Genomic DNA, 17443 nt, shown 5'->3' with positions numbered 1-17443 from the left:
GTTGAATAAGAAGGCAGTCATCTCTCTAAATTCTTGGTGTCTGTCATTTAGCTAATATTGAATGTTGTATTATTTCCCATAACTTTTGGATTGCTTGAGTTTAAGATTATATAGGTAGTGCCAGGAAGAGGAAAGGAATCATTGATTATTACAAAAGCAAAAAGTTTATTCTGAGGTCTTCAGAAATACCAAGCGGCAGCAAGGCTTATGTATATAGATTAGTGTCAGTGAGTAGTATAATAAGTGTAGTCTCCTGTTTCTTGAGTGTGTGTATTTCAAAATGACAAAATAAAGTACATGTATTTCTGCTGTTAGAATCTTTTCTGAGTTTATTTATGTATTTAGACTAGTTAGCAGTCCTTTCTGGATCTACTTTGTATGTATTTAGATTGGGTTATTAAATTTGCTTTTCCCAAGAAACCATTCCTGCATTTATCTTTCACGGGAACATAATTATGACTAGTATATAGAACTATTTACAAGTTTTAGCACAATCCTTGAACATAGAAGACATCCAAAAAAGGCAGTAGCCATATTGGGTAAATCTCTATTCAATGATTTGTCATTCAGAAGATTGAGATTTGAAACTCTTGGATGAATGCATTGCTGGGGTTAAAATGTACACCTTTATAAACCGCCATACACCTGGCAATGCTGTCCCATTTGATTTGAAGCACTGATCCTACCTTGTAACTAGGAAGACATGATTTTATTTATCATTACCTTAAAGAGTGTGACCATGATGCTTTAAGGTAATTCTCTTTGGTTTGCAGAATCTTCTGATGTATTATTCTTTGAGAATGCTAATTCTCAAGTGCAACGTGTTAGCCTACTACAATTAATGGCTTGTTCTTGATTTGAGACCCCTTTTACTCTGATTTTTTTGACACCATCTGGACCTTAAAACATGTGCTGTTTATGTAATTGTCATACTCCTATTATTCTGTTTATTTGAGCCCAAGTTGTTAGGGCTCTACCCAATCATTATTATTACACTTAGTTTATTCATTCCTGTTAATTGTACTAGAGTTACCATTTCTCAATTGTTTTGATGCCATCGACAACATGCAATTCCAAATGTTTAGATTGGTCGACATGTGTGTTACACATATATCTATCTTAATTCATCTCAGGCAATGGACCTTTGGTTGAGAATGCTTGTTTGGTTAATTTTTAACGTGCTTTCTTTTTTGGAAATTTTTGAGCTGTGGATATCAACTATTATATTATTCTAGTTATATGATCTACTAATGAAATTATTGACAGGTTTGATGAAAATACAAAGGAAGCAATTCTGTTGTTTATTTTGAGGAATGCACTGGAGTTTCCAACCTATGCCAAGGTAAATCATAGAGTTCAATCATCATTTGCCTTTTCACGATTGCAGATATTTCTTTTTTCTTCATTGTTAGTTTTATTTGGATGAATGAAAACTTATTGAAACATGCTCTAATCTCTGGTTTCCAATGTGTTGTTGATTTAGATTCCAATTAGGGTATTTACATTTGCTTAAATCTTTAACAGCAAACATTAAGTCCCCTTGTACCACTTGTTGATGTGTTTTTTATGCACTTTGAACATAGAATAAAATACTAAGTATTCCATCCTCTCTTGAACAAAGAAACCTCATATGCTAAAGAATATGATCAAATGAGACAACTCCAAGGTTTACAATGCAAACAATTGACTTTATGCTCGGGATAGACTCTGTGTTTGATGTGATCTTGCTGGTAATCACAAAGGGACTTACATTTTAACATGGCTGGAACATGGAACTAACTGACTTCAAAAATAAATGGCAAAGGGATAAAGGGTTGAGAGAGTCTATGCTAATCCTAACAATGCAAGAAATGATTGTTGACTTGATGAAATCAAACCAAGCTTTGCTTCACCATGAGGAAACAACTTCACAAAGATGGTGCAATCTCCTAAGGATAAGCGAATGATTTTCATATCACTTATGTACACCAACATCATGAACAACAAGCATAAAGCAATTGAAGTTAAACTTTCAATTAAGTTGAGTCTAACCATACAGTGGAACTTGCGATCAAGAAATTGCAAATGGTATGAACATTAGGCTTTGCCATTCATCAACAAATAAGTTCTTTCATTTAACTAATCAACAAATAAAACTTGAGAAGTAGAGACCTCGCAACATGTTGAAATAGCACACAAAATCCACCATATCTTCAATGAAAGTAGTATGTTTGTTCCATCAAGTCTTGGCAACAATCTCCTTTCCTCCTACTCTATTGCTAGCTCTAACTGCTATCTAACAACTATTAACCTTTACAAATGAGAGGTTTGAGACTTATATATGCATCCTAATTACAATTCAATGGCTTTGATTGATTCAAGATCAATGGTTGAGATTATATGATGACACCCTAACAAGATCGCCCAAATATGGAAGGTTGGAAATGAGACTCCAAATCTGAAGACAAACTGAAAATGAAGCCTCAGACCTGCAACAATAATGTTGAACTCTGAAAATGCCTTCAAATTGCTCCCAAAATGATCTTTAGACAAAATTGCCTAAGTGGGAGTTGGCTGGGAAGTGAAAATAAAGTCTGAAAATGCACACTTCAGCCAACAATGGAGTCAAGATAACTTCCAGCAATGGTGGAAAACTCAGGTCTGATCGCAATTGCACCCAACAATCAGCAATGAAACTGAGCAATGACAAGGAAAACCACCCAAAATGTGGAGGAATCAAGCTCCCAAACAAAATCGCTACTTCTCCAATAATGGTGTCAAGTTGGAAATCACACATTGTGGCAAAAATGGCCACCAAACTCTCTGCAACCTCCCTCCAAAAATGGCGCCCAGGTCTGATTGGGCAGAAAACACCTTTCAATCTGCAACTCGTGCTAAAAAATGGTGTCAAAATAACACTTGGTCAAAATCGCCTAGCTGTGAAACCAGTAACTTGCCTTCAATCTGCCATTGTAACAGCCAATCAACACATATAATAATATTTTAATGCTGGGCACGCACTTTTAAACTTGTTTTCACCTTGATGTTTCACCACACAAGCAATGTGGGATAAAACATTGCCTTTATAGTCTGCCTGGGAAAATCGATTTGCATCTAGAAAAATATTAATTATTAAATGATCATTGCAAATCATTAAATAATTGTTTTTGATAATTAAATAATCGTTGTCAAATGCAAAAATCTAGATGAAAATCATCATCAATCACTTTAATTGCTCTGAGGGGGAAAATCGACCTCCATTGGGATAAAATTCCTCATCAAAAATCATCATAACTCGTCAAAATACCACTAGGGGGAAATTGATTCCCATCTGGACTCCAAAAATCAATTCATTTTTCTCTTTAAGTTCGAAAATTCACCTTGGGGGAAAATTGATCCCCATTTGGATAATTATCCAGATCAAAATTCATCATAAATCACACTTCGCCATCTATCAGGACAATCATCCGCACAAAAAACCATCAAACTTCCTCACAAACTGTCTTGGGGGAAAATCGATCTTCATCAGGATAAGAAATTCCATCTAGATAAAGTTCATATTGCATTCTTGGGGAAAAACGTGGGTCTTCGGGAATATTACCAACACTCAGTCAAAATTTTAGCCTCCTCGTGGAAAATTGCTCTCCATCATGATTTTGAGTGTGGGAAAATCATGGGTCATTGGAAATTTGGGGGGAAAAGCAGCTCTCATTAGGATATTTGACCCTTAGACGTCTAAAACATGGATTTTCATCTGGAATTTAATGATTTCTCCACCCAAAATCATCTGGACACTTCAAATTTCATCATTACTCATCGGGACTTAGCTAATTTCATCAAAATTTGATCGAGAAAATAGGGATTCCATTAGGATAAAGTGCAAATTTGACTTGAATTACCTCCTAGGAGCAAGAAAATAACCCCTAAAAGACCTTTTAACACTTAGGCACAAGAATATATCTGATTTGGACACATTAAACTCAGTCACGCTCAAAAGTTTACACTTAGACAAAATTAGGATCACCTAGACATTCGAAGTTTTCCACGCAGTTGATCCTATTCAAAACTCGAAAAACCCTAATAGCACCTACTTAAAAGATACTTTATGAAATTCATTTGATTAATAATCCTCCCCTATGCTGGCCATACCTTTTCTCCTAGGCTTCATTTTATTATTTTAAGTTGTTTAAAAACAACTTAAGTCATGTCCCCTAGCCACCTAGCCATCATGGCCCAAGGTGGCCCCCTTTATTATAATATTAAGATACTTTATGAAATTATTATAAAGTGACATTATAACCACTTTATTTTATTTTTGTTAAATATTAAAGTCAAGACTTTAATATTTAATCTTTATTCCAATCCCATCACCTGGTCATCCCAAACTGAAAACTGATGATGCACGTGCTATCTTGGTGATGTCCAAATATAACAGGGGAACTGACAGTGTCGTAGTAGAAAATAGGGATTCTCCTAAAAGTTAGGAGACTCTCCAATCAACCAAAAATGTGCGTAAGGGCTTCCGATCCTCTCCCCAGTCCTCTGGGTGGTCAACTAGTCAACTAGCAGTCCCCCTAAAAAATAGGAGATGGTCTCAAATCATTCAGAATGGTCTATAGACACCCCGGAATTAACTTTCAGGATTCCACCTAAAAAATAGGATCTGTCTCTAAACATCCAAATTGGCTTATAAAGCCCATGCGCAACTCCACAAGCCTCAGTGTGGGTCCCCTCTCCTCTCCTGTGGTCTACGTGAACCCGATGATAGGCCAATCCTTGCTCAATTTCTTATCACTGAGGAAGGGGGCATTACATATTACACAAACACACACACACACATCATAGTTTTAAAACTTGTGGACTTGCCACGGACTCGCGAGTCCATTGGCGGGCTGAGTCGACTCTCATAGGACTTGTGAGGCGAGTCTTGGCAAGTCCATCCCAAAGACTCGCGAGTCTTTCATTCGGACTCGCGCGATTCAGGGAATACACCCAGCCACGATTTTAAGTGTTTTTTTTCACTTTTTTCACTCATTTGGCATTGTTTCTTTGTGAAAACAGGTTTGTAGGGTTTGAAGGAGGAGAGGAAATTTAAAACAGCCTCATTCTCTTCATCAGAATATATACATGAAATATAACATTTAAGTATAAGAAAGATATTGTTCTTTAAGTTATATTTTATGTATATATTGACAGGATGTTTCAAAGTGGTTTCAGATCTCTAGGAGTTATAATACAAATTCTAGGTTTTTTAGAAGATCTTTTATATTTTCAGAGAGTCAAATTTCAATAATCAGTAGGCTCCTATTAGCATTCTCTCGCTCTCTCTATCTCACTTCATCTGCTCTGAATTTTAGACCTATCTATCTCCCTATCACTCTTCCTTTATCCCCTCTCTCTACCACTCTCTATCTCACTCTCTCCTCTCTCCCCCAAGATCTAGACCTATCTCTCTACCCCTCTCTCTCTCACCCTCAAACCCCAGCAAGTGGTGCTACTCTCAACCTAATTTTGGTGAGATGGAGAAGCCACATCGGGCTCCTAGAACTAGACCCTCTAGTTCTATATCTCCCTTTGTTTTCACTAGAGCTGGGAAGAGGAAGATGTAGTCTTCTTTTTAGTTTGTTCATTGTTGTTTTTCACATTTGGACATATCATTATATGTAATTTTGTAAACATTTATAAACTTATGCTGCTATTATACATTTTAAAGTTTGAAACTATGAGTATCAATGATGAAATTTCAAATATTGAGTGTTTGAAGATTATATGACATGTGTAATGTTTCAATTATGGCTCTTATGTTCTCTAAATGCATTAATTTTTTTATGTTTTTTTTGTAATATTACGGTCTTTTTTTTTGCTGAGTCTTTTCGCGAGTCTTTCATGAGTCTGATTCCGAGTCCAATTTTTTGCTTTGCTGAGTCCGTGGCGAGTCCGAGTTTTAAAACTATGATATATATACTCTCGTACCCGTACCCAAGCGAAAAAAAATTCCGTACCCACACCCGTATCTGAATCAGCAACTTGCCTGCATTATGTTGATATTGTTCTGATATTTCATCAAACTCAAAGTCCAAAATCCCTTCATATTAATCTGCGGTTTTCCCAAACTCTTTTGTTCAATTGGATAGCCTGCAGATTTCCAATAACTTCAAGTCGAAATTTTAGTATGGGATCTACCATTAAATCATGGCATTTTAGTGACCTTTTTGGCTTTTGAACTTGAAGTTGAATCACTTTAAATTTTAAATGTGGCTTTGAAATGCATTGCACTAGAGAGGTTGAGATTTATTGAAATTTGTTTTTTGTTATTGCTGGTTATTTCTTGATGTCAAAACACTAATTCTATATTTTTTTTTCATTAGTGGACAATGCTATCCGCACTTCAAGGAGCAGGACATATATCTAGGCAAGTGGCAGAAACAAAGGTGGTTCTATCGGGGCTTCTTTTACGCCGTAGAGGTTTCCATCTTAAATGTGATATGTCCCAGGATAAATTGTCACATGATGACATTAAGCTCCTGTGTGTACTACTAAAGGTATTTGCAGACCGGGGAAGAGTATTTGCTAATATTTGATATCGTCTTTATATTTTTAAATTCTTTTATCTTTATGTTAGTATGTCACAGTTGATCACATAGTTATATGGTTTGATATGCTTTACATTTTTAGTTTTGTAGTCCCTTTATATGCTTCTGGATGATGCATATGCTGTCTATGTGTTGTCATATAGACTTTTTTATCATTGATTTTATTTTATGTGTGCAGACTTATATGGTGCATTTGACCTCTTCAACAAATTTAGCAAAACCTTGCAGTCGAGAAGATCTGGAGCCACTATTTGAAGCATTGTTTGTGAGTAATTATATATTCCGTTTCACGAATTTCTCAACTTTTTAAAGGCTATTGTTTCTATTTTCAGTGTTCTGTCGAGATATTCTACTTGTGAAAATGTTCTGATATTTTTGTTTCTGGTTATTTTATAGGTAGAAGGTGTTTCTCATGAAGATGCTGCTGGAACAAGAACGTGCATTTTAGTTTTGGAAAATTTAAGTTCAATGTTTTATGACTCTCAGGATATTACAATGCAGGTAATGTCTAGCATTGAGTACTTAAAAATTTGTATTTCTATTGCTTCTTGAGAACTTTATTTTCTGATTATGTGTTTACCAGTGGTTATGTAAGTTATCCCTTTCATCTCTTGATATATCAATTTTTGTCTAGTTATTATACATGTTTGCATTATATTAAGTTGTTTGAAAATATTAAAGCAGAGATCTGAAAATAAAAAAAGAATAAAGAAGAAAAGAGAGCAAGCTTGGAAGATAACCAATAACTGAATACAAATATTGGATGGACAATGAATCAATCCAGATTAAAGAGTTGTGTGCTAATCTTGTGACCTCAATGAAAAACCAAATCAATAACTCGATAAAAAATGCTGGAGAGCATTCTCCAATAATATTAACAACAAATTTAAAGAGTTATTAAATCATAATTGATAGTCAATGATGCTCAAAACACTCAAATTTCATTAAAAAGAAGCTGAAATTGACTTATATTCTCTGAGACACAAATCTGCCGCTTTGTCATCTCTCCCTTTCCCTATGCTATTTTTGTTTTCAAACACTACATTTTGGATTTGATGAGGTTTATATGTATCCTTTGTTTGCATTCCTATGTTTTCCTAGCGATGACATGTCAGCATAAATAAATAATATTACATTACATCATTGTATTAATATTAATAATATTCATTATTATTGGTAATAGAATTGTTGTTTTTAGTTGGTCGGTTTGGTCTTAACCAACAACATTCTCATTGTATATAATCTTCCTTTGCTGAATAAAATAATACCCAACGATGGTCCCAAATTCATCCTCTTATCAGAGCAATCATTGCAATCTTGCAATGTGATGCATAGAAAAATAGAAGCAGCATAGAAGTTGTGAGGATCAGGTGTGAGAATCTGTACATGAAGAGTAGAAGACAACGGTGCTATAGGCACTGGTATTAGAGGAATGCTAGAGTGTGGTTCTAGAATGGGATAAAGGTGTTTACGACATTGCAGTATCAATCATGCTGTTGTGAATTTAAAAATAAAAATAAAAAAATCTGTTGTTTTCTGCCTAGAATGATTGCTGTGTTTGTCTGAAGGAGAAATAAATGTAAAACCCTACATGTTGTAACATAACAAAAAATTGAAGAAAGGAAAGCACCAAAGTTCTTGGCTGACTGTAGGAAAGAAATCTGCAGCAGAAATCTATATCTTCACAAATAGGGAAATAAATATCAAACCCTACACTTTCAAAGGTAAATTTTTAATATTCCTAAGTTTGCTTGATGGTGAAGATTAAACAGTGCAATTTTTTTTTCCATCTTTTGTCAAAGTTTAAATGTGCTTTTATAAACTGGAAGCTCATCTTTAAGTTGAAGAAATGAAAAATATTTGTAACCTATTCTAATAGTTGAAAAAGGCAAAAATCACATTAAATAAACTAAAGTACATATTAATATACGTTTTTTAAAAAAGAGGGCAAAATAATATTAATTTCAGTTATTACACTTGAAAAACTATTCACTTTCTGGAGCAATTTTTATTTTTTATTTTTTTTTAATTTCTTGAAATTTATAAGCCATTTATTTATTACATTTTATAACAAACAAGCAGCATTTGTATAAATGGTGTCTCTAATATGTATTTATGGGTAAAGCCATCGCAATCAATTATTATGTGACATCAAACCTATAAATTGTTAGGGACAAGGGGAATCAACTGTTTGAAAGGATAATGATCCCTCACATTCAGAAATAATGGCTTCAAATGCCTTGAAAATAATGATCTTGGACTCTCATGTATGGATAGGTGACAATTATTCCGCTTGGAAATGCAAAGTCCAAACTCAACTAGTAAAATGAAAGCCATATGGAAGGCCAAGTTGATTATCCTGTCTAGTGTTTTCAGTGAGGTTCAACCTTACATGGAACAACAATGAAAGCTAAAAAGACTTGGGACTGCTCCAAAATTGCCTATGAATAAAAATTAAAATCACATTCTTCATTTCAAAGTAGGTTACTCTACTTGAAAATGCAAAATGGTGAAAATTTGTAGAATTTTTTCAGTGAATTGCACAATTTAGAACATCATAGCAAGTGCAAGGGAAAAACTATGTCAAATGACTCTCTCATACTCGTTGTCTTGAAAGATATGAAGCTATCAAAAGCCACAACAAAATTCACAAGGGGAAAGAAGAAGAATCCTTGTTGGTAGAAGAAGTATAGCAAGAAACAAGGGAATGTTCGTTCAATAGGCAATTAAGGTGGGGCAATGCAATTGTGATACTTCTCAAGTTGATGAAATTTGTTGCAAACCATGTGACTCCTTAAAAGTACAAGCTCCATCCATCAGTGTGATCCCTTTATATTCAAGACCCATGTGATGATGTAGATGCATTTTGTGACGTTCTTCACATCCTCAACTATGTTCCTCATCCAAGTTTTCGATTATCCTCAAGGAGGTCAATGCAATGGGAAAGAAAAGGTCTCCAAATCAAAGTAGGGTGCCTTGCCTTTCAAAGTCTACTAGCTGGCACATATGTAATTGCATTTTAGGTCACTATCTAGACAATGTTCTCCATTCCCATGTTCATCACAAACTCATCCAACAAGTTGCCCAAGGTCTCAACATTTTATACTTGATTCAAGGCATCAATTGACTTCAACAACACTAATTGATCTCTTGAAGCCACAAGGAAACTGATTAAGATTTGGTTCTTGCCATCCATCCACTTCTTGGATGAGATTGTTTAGCCTTCTTTTTCCAAATTATATTCTGTTCATTTACTAGTAGATTTGTGTTGACCACACTTTGCAATTATGGCTCACTTCATTCATAATGGCTTGGCGATGAACCCTTGTCTACCACATTCAATGGGGTGGTGAATTGGCCCTCATAAAGACTCATTGTAACATTAAAGGAAATGCTGTAGTATCAAAAAGTGTCACATGTGAGTGTGGCATCATGTTGCAATTCCCTATGTAGTACCTGCTATTGAAGGTTGCACGTCAAGAGTGTTATGAGCTCAAAAAAATTGGAACTAGGACATTCCACACTGTCTAATTATTGTATATATGGCTCAATGGACAAAGTAGAGGTTTCTTTATCTCTTTTGACACTTTAGCAATGCTACTAATAAATTCCAATGCCTTTGCTGCCCTCTTTCTCTACCTCCTTCTTTTTGATAATAAGATGCAAGCCAAGCATTTGCCTCATTCTTAACCTTTTAAGCTAGTTGTGTACATTGCTGTACATTTTGGCAACAAATTTGTGTAAGGTGATAAGTGAAGCAATTTATGAGTCCTTTTGTAGTTAGTGTACAATGTCTATTGTTCAATGATATTGGTTATTCGACTATGTATTAATTCTCGTGTAGTTACAAGTGTCGGTTGGTTGACGTTTGTGTTCCTCTTAGCAACTATTGGGTCCTTTAAATATAGTGTGTATCTTCGAGGAAAGTAGTATGATGTAGTCAGGTCAATTCCGATCCTTGGCTAATCATCTTTGGTCTTCTTCTATAGTTTATTCATGAGCAAATAAAGACATTTTACTCTTGTATCTAGTATGCATTATAATCTTTATCATTAATTCATGTATTTAATTAATCATATATAGCAGTAAACATTTGGCGTCATTGCCTTAAAAGAAATCGAGTCAGATTTGAGAGATTCATGCCCTTAGATCCCAATAAAGGCGAGAAGAGACCACAAGGTGGTCAAGACCAAGCAATCAGGTGATCTTTAAGGATTGTAGAACAAAGAGAACAATGAAGAAGATTATGAGAAACATTAGAGGACGTAGTAAAAGCCAAAGTGTCAATTGAAGCTGAGTCAGGAATAGAGGAAAACCTTCACTGAAGAATTCTTGAAGGGAGAGTGAAGAAATTGCGAGGCACTTACCACTCCTTGAAGAAACATACCAAGACCTTGCTGACCAAGCAGGATAGCCATCTGTACAGATGACAATGGATGACGAAGAAGAAAGAGACCTTGGAGATGAATTAGTCGAAGCATTTGAGAATAACATACACTGCATCCGAGAACTATCCATCTCGAGAGGAAAGCCAAGAATTGGAGGATCCAAGCCGAAGACCCTCAAATGAAAGGAGTGCAGGAATGATTATGAAGATATCCAAAATGCAAGGGACATTAAAAGGTGAACATGTAGTGGACTTGTATGTGGTCAAGAATGAAAGGAAGGCACTAGAACCGTTTAGGATTATCACTCCTAGTGTAAAGAAGTCCATAATCCGAGGTGCCTTTCACATAGTGCAGGACACGCTTCGCTGCTACCCAATGATCAGCCCTGGGGGCCGTCATGAAGCGTGAGATGTAGCTCACTGCAAAATTGAGGTCAGTTCTAGTGGCAGTGAGATAGATGAGACTGCCCACTAGTTGCCTAAATTGTGTTTCATCTACAAGAGGAGAATCAGACTTGGCTGACAATTTCAGATCAGTCTCCATAGGTGTGGAAGCAGGTTTGCAATCCTGCATTCGAAACCTGTCAAGCAAGCTTCTGGCATACTTAGACTGAGAAAGGAAGATGTTGCTATCAGTCTGCCAAACCTCAACACCCAAACAATAATGAAGAAGTCCTAAATCTGTCATATCAAAAGTGTTGCACAAATCCTGTTTGATTTCTAAAATCAAATGTGCTGAATTCCTAGTAATGATCACCTCATCCACATAGACAACAAGAAAGAGAATATCATTACCAGAGTGTTTGATATACAAATTACTGTCTGAAGGACTACGCTAAAAGCCATGAGAAACCAAGTACTGATCAATTTTTATGTACCATACTCGAGGAGCCTGTTTAAGTCCATAGAGTGCTTTCCGGAGTCTACACACTTGCGGTTCTGAATCGGCAACCTTGAAACCAGGAGGCTGCGTCATGTAGACTTCTTCCTGGAATTCACCATTGAGGAAGGCACTCTTCACGTCCATCTGATGGACTTTCCAACCATACTGAGCTGCAATGGTGAGCAGAAGACGAATAGTACTCATCTTGGCAGTAGGAGCAAAAGTCTCCTCATAGTCAATACCTTCTCGCTGTGTGAATCCTCGAGCAACTAATCTGGCCTTATATTTATCTAAGGTACCATCTGCATGATACTTGACCTTATATACCCATTTACAGCTAATGGGTTTCTTCCTTGGAGGAATATCTGAAAGAACCTAGGTGTGATTCTTCTTAAGACTTTGGAACTTAGCATCCATTTCGTGTTCCCACTCTGGAATCCCTTTGCCTCTGCATATGTTTGAGGCTCATAGATACTGTGGATGTTAGCCATAAGAGCAAAATTAATTGTGTTTTGCTGTTTGCCCTTATTTCTGGAAGCTCTACCCTTAATGAGCTCATCAGGACGAAGATCACTAATGGTCTTAGCCCACCATTTAGGCCGAAGAGGAGATGTGCCAACATCAGGAGCAGGAGGAATAACTGGAAGAGGAAGCGGATCAGGATCAGGAGGAGGAGGAAGATGTGCATCTTCTGGAGGAAACTCAGGTAGTGCATCATCAAATACAGAATCTGCATCATCCCTCCCATCAGGTGAACCGAATGGAAGACAGATACCTAAGTCAGAAGCCTTCAAAGGCTGATCCTCAGAATGCTGCTGAGACGAGGAAATCTGAAATGGTCCTCGGTCTTCATCAAAGACAACATCACGACTGAAGATAAGACGATCAGAGCCTACATCAATCAGTCAGGAAGCCTTATGGTTGTCATTGTACCCTATAAACATGAGCTTCTGACTCTTGGAATCCAACTTAGTGCGCTTGGCATCAGGGATCCACACATAAGCTAAAGAGCCAAAAACTTTCAAATGGCTGATCCTAGGTTTGCCACTAGACCATGCTTCCTCGGGAGTCTTATTTTTAACAGCATGAGTGGGTGACCTGTTAAGAAGATAGACTGTTGTGAACACTGCTTCTGCCCAATATTTCTTAGGAACGTTTCTATGTTCCATCATAGATCTAGCCATTTCTGTAATGGTGCGGTTATGACGTTCTACAACGTTGTTTTGCTAAGGGGTGTATGGTGTGGTTAATTGACGTTTTATGCCATGTGTATCACAGAAAGTAGAGAAAGCAGAAGAACAAAACTCCCCCCCATTATCAGACCTAAGAGTAATAATAGAAGAACTAGACTCTTTTTCTACTAAGGCCTTAAATTTCTGAAATACAGTAAACACATCTGATTTTTGCTTAAGGAAATACACCCACATTTTACGACTGAAATCATCAACAAAAAGCAAGAAATACCTGCACCTAGTAACAAAAGTAGTATTCATAGGACCACATACATCAGCGTGGACCAGCTGCAGTACCTTAGAGGCTCGCCATGAGTCACCATCCTTGAACGGTGTTCGGTGCTGCTTCCCAGCCTGGCAAGCTTCACAAACGCGATGATTCTGAGTCTGAATATCAGGTAGACCATGTACTATGTCTTCTCGAACAAGTTGTGCAAGATAATGAATGTTCAGGTGACCATATCGTTGATGCCAGAGACTGCTGATAGATGAAGATTTAGCTGCGAAGGCATGCTCAAGAGAATCGCCCATATCCACAAGTCTATATAGACCATGATCCTCAATGCCAACAGCTACAGTAGTGCTAGAAGCACGATCAACAATCGAGCACTTATATGTACTGAAAACGACATCCAGCTGAGGAGAATGCTGCATAATCTAACTGACAGAAAGGAGGTTAAGTTCCATACCAAGAACATAGTACACATTAAGGAATATGAGATTCCTCCCTCCAGACTGTATCTGAACGTGGCCCTTGCCGACAACAGTGTACTCTTCACCACCTGCAAAAATAACTGAATTAGTGTAGGGAGAGAACTCAACAAACCAGTCATGCCTGTGAGTGAAATGACGAGAAGCACCAGAATCAATGTACTAGGCAAAAGACTTCACATGATCTGCGGGTCTTTTAGCCATGAAGGCATAAAAGGCAGACTCTTTTTGCTTTGTGTGCTCAACAACATTGGCTTTAGGTTGAGACCCTCCTTGCTTCTGCTGCTCAGAAGCCAATCTGGTACGACAATCTTTGATCATATGACAAAATTTGTGAAAGTAATTGCATTGCACCTTCTTTTTCTTGGAACCATCCTAAGAATGAGAAGAGCCCTTCTGCTGAAAGGACTGGGATGACTGGGATTATCCTTTATCCTTGTGAAAGGATTTGGCAGCAAAGGCATGTTCTGAGGAGGCTGAAGTAGCACCGCTACCAAATTGTTGTTTCCAACGATCCTGCCGCAGAAGTTTGGTGCATAACTCTGGAAATTTCAGATCAACATTAGTAGAAGTAATCTTCATATGTTATGGTAGATCTTTGTTGTTGTTAGGCTAGGGTTTTGTGGTTGAATTCGTTTAGTCTTTCAATATTGTTGTTTCCATTTTTACCATAAACAAGTATTTTTGTCAATTAGTAATTTTCTTGAAGCTACAACTCTTAGTGAAGAGCAACTGATGAAAGCATGCAAAATTATGGATGATGTATTTGACAACACGGAGAGCAAAATATTTAATGTGGAGCGTACAAATATTTGTCAAGGGAAATCAACTTCATTGAAAATTTATAGAAAAACAAAGAGAAAATTAGGAGGGATGGAAAATGGAAAGGAAAAAGCAAAAAATGATGGTGATGAAAAAATTGAAAGATTCAAAATTGAGTTGTGTAGTGAGAAAAATATTGAAGGAGTTGTTAAAATATTATGTTTAGAAAAATTAAATTTAAAAGAAAAAACAATAGCAAGTGGCAAAAAGAGAAATTTGCTAAAATATTAGAGAATATTATATAGTGCAAAGGACAATTTTTAAAGTGCCAAGGAGAAAAATTATTAAGGCTGTTGAATTAAAAAGAACTATAATGCAAAGTTTTAAAACTCGGACTCGCCATGGACTCGGCAAACCAAAAATTTGGATTCAGACTCAGACTCGTGAAAGACTCGCGAAAGGCTCGGCAAAAAAAAAAACCTTAGATTTACAAAAAAAACATAAAGAAATTAATGCATTTAGAGAACATAAGAGCCATAATTGAAACATTACACATGTCATATGATCTACAAACACACAATATTTGAAATTTCATCATTCATACTCATAGTTTCAACTCTAAAATGTATAATAGAAGCATATGTTTATAAATGTTAACAAAATTACATATAATGATATGTCCAACTCCAAATGTGAAAAACAACAATGAACAAACCAAAGAGAAGACCACGTCTTGCTCTTTGTATTTCTCCCAATATAGCTAAATTTTTTAGGCCTTGAGCTAGAAGTAGTAGCAGTGGGTGTTGTGGTATCTAAATGGTGAGATGATTCTTCTTCAAAGTCAACGTCAAAGCCCTCGTCCTCATCTTCGTCCTCATCTTCATCCTCCATTTCATCCAATCTTGCTCCTTTTGCATCTTGTGTTGCTCCTCTCTCTATTTCTGCAATTTCTTCTTCGGTAAGGAGGACATCGTCACCATCATTTTGTTTATTCATGGTCCAATCACCATATGGATCAATTTCATCAAAGTCAATGGCCTCATGTGAAACACCCTCCACCTGTCTAACTCGAAGGCGAAGGTTGTACCGAACGAAGATTAGATCATTGACCCTTTTTTGTGTCAATCTATTTCTCTTCTTTGTGTGAATGCTCTCAAATACACCCCAATTTCGTTCACACCCAGAAGCACTGCATGGCTGAGACAAAACACGAACGGCTATCTTTTGAAGTTTAGGCGTGCCAGCACCATAATTCTCCCACCATAAATCTACAAAAAACATTTAGAAATATTAGAATTGAGAAAAAAATGTAACAATCAAGTTTGTAGTTTTTTTCTTGCAGTATTGAACTAAGTTACTAAATTTTTTACCTGGTTGTTGTTTTCCTCTCCTATAAATTGCTAGTTGTGATAAGAAGAGTCTCCCCTCTGCACTGTTGTAGATCTTGAACAATGAACATTTCCAAATTCATAAATAGATGGTCAAAGTGTCAAACTCAAATTCAATAATGAACATTTCCGAATTCATAAATAAAGATAGAGCAATTGCAAATGTCAAATCTCACCTCCAACTCATCAAGAACCTTGTCTCTCAACTTAGGATCAGGTGCCATGTTATCAATGCATGCAATAACACCTGCCATGACCTCCTCATCATACCTAATGAATCAGAGAAGTAGAATTTTGGGTTCAAAAAGTAGGCGAAGGCATGTATCGGTTGGTGGAGTTGGTTTGTCCACCTACGATCAATGAAGCACCAAAGGATTTCACATTTTCTTGTATTTCCACGATACTAATGTGAAATGGCCTCTTTGGCCCTATCCATGGCCTCATAAATGAAACCCATTGGCATGCCCTCTCCATCCACCATACGAAGAACCCTTACCAAAGGTTGTCACCTAAAAAATTAAAACAAATTTTCAATTAGTACAAAATTAACCCCTAAAACATAAAATCGACAAATAGACAAGATTGTATAAAGTTTACTTTTGTGTTTGTTACTTATCGCAGTCAACTCCTCTCCAGTTTTGGTGAACCCTTCATCAAAAACATTGCTCACAATCTTCTCTGCTTCAGGTCTTTTGGAGTATGCAGACCCCAACCAAGCATCAGACACAAACATTTGCTTAAGATGAGGAATGGCACTAAGAATGCTCTGCAAAGTGATGAAGTGGCTAGCAAATCGTGTCACTCTAGGTCGCACAAGGTCCTTGCCATTTGTGTGTTTTCTCATTAAAGCAAGCACCCAAGTATGGTTGTAGATGAATTTGGTGACACTTCTTGCATCTTCAACCACCTTTTTCACCCATTGAATCTTCCCAATGTCCTCTAGCATCAAGGCCAAGCAATGTGAAGCACAAGGACTCCGTGTAATCGTAGGATGCCTCTCCATAAGCATTCTACTCGCAGATACATATGCAGCTGTGCTGTTTGTGATAATTTGGACAACATTCTCAACTCCAACTTCCTGAACCACCCCATCCAACATATTACACAAAGTCTTTGCATTTTTTATTTCATTTGAGACATCAATAGACTTTAGGAATACCATTGCACCATTTGAAGCCACCAAGAAGTTGAGAAGAGTCCTATTCCGTCCATCTGTCCATCCATCAGATAAAATCTTGCATCCTTTTCTCTTCCAATACCTTTTCTGATCATCAACCACAACTTGTGTATTTTTTACAGCTTTCTCTAGCACCGGCCCACTAAAGTCATGACCTGTTGGGGCCTTAAATCCCTTACCCGCAACTATTAATGCATCAACCAAACCTTCCCAATACACATTGTTTGCTGCATTGAAAGATAGATTATTATAAAACCAAAAGTTTGAAGCTGCTATATTTGCTTGTTCATGCTTCTCTCTATTCCATCCTATACCTTCAAGTGAAGGTTGT

General features: G+C 36.7%; 1 protein-coding gene across 1 annotated transcript in view; it reads left to right on the top strand.

Annotated features, from left to right (window-relative positions):
* Positions 1 to 17443, top strand: part of LOC131031430 (uncharacterized protein At3g06530) — a 254996-nt gene that overhangs the window by 161290 nt on the left and 76263 nt on the right. Inside the window, exons 23-26 of the mRNA XM_057962549.2 lie at positions 1267 to 1342; positions 6348 to 6521; positions 6751 to 6837; positions 6969 to 7073. Coding sequence (XP_057818532.2) covers positions 1267 to 1342; positions 6348 to 6521; positions 6751 to 6837; positions 6969 to 7073 — 442 coding nt within the window. The remainder of the gene's footprint in view (positions 1 to 1266; positions 1343 to 6347; positions 6522 to 6750; positions 6838 to 6968; positions 7074 to 17443) is intronic.

This window comes from Cryptomeria japonica, chromosome 6 (assembly GCF_030272615.1).
Source record: "Cryptomeria japonica chromosome 6, Sugi_1.0, whole genome shotgun sequence".
NCBI classification, from domain to species: Eukaryota; Viridiplantae; Streptophyta; class Pinopsida; order Cupressales; family Cupressaceae; genus Cryptomeria; species Cryptomeria japonica.
The sequence above is the reverse complement of the archived record's forward strand: the minus strand, read 5'-3'. Positions and strand labels throughout refer to the sequence as shown.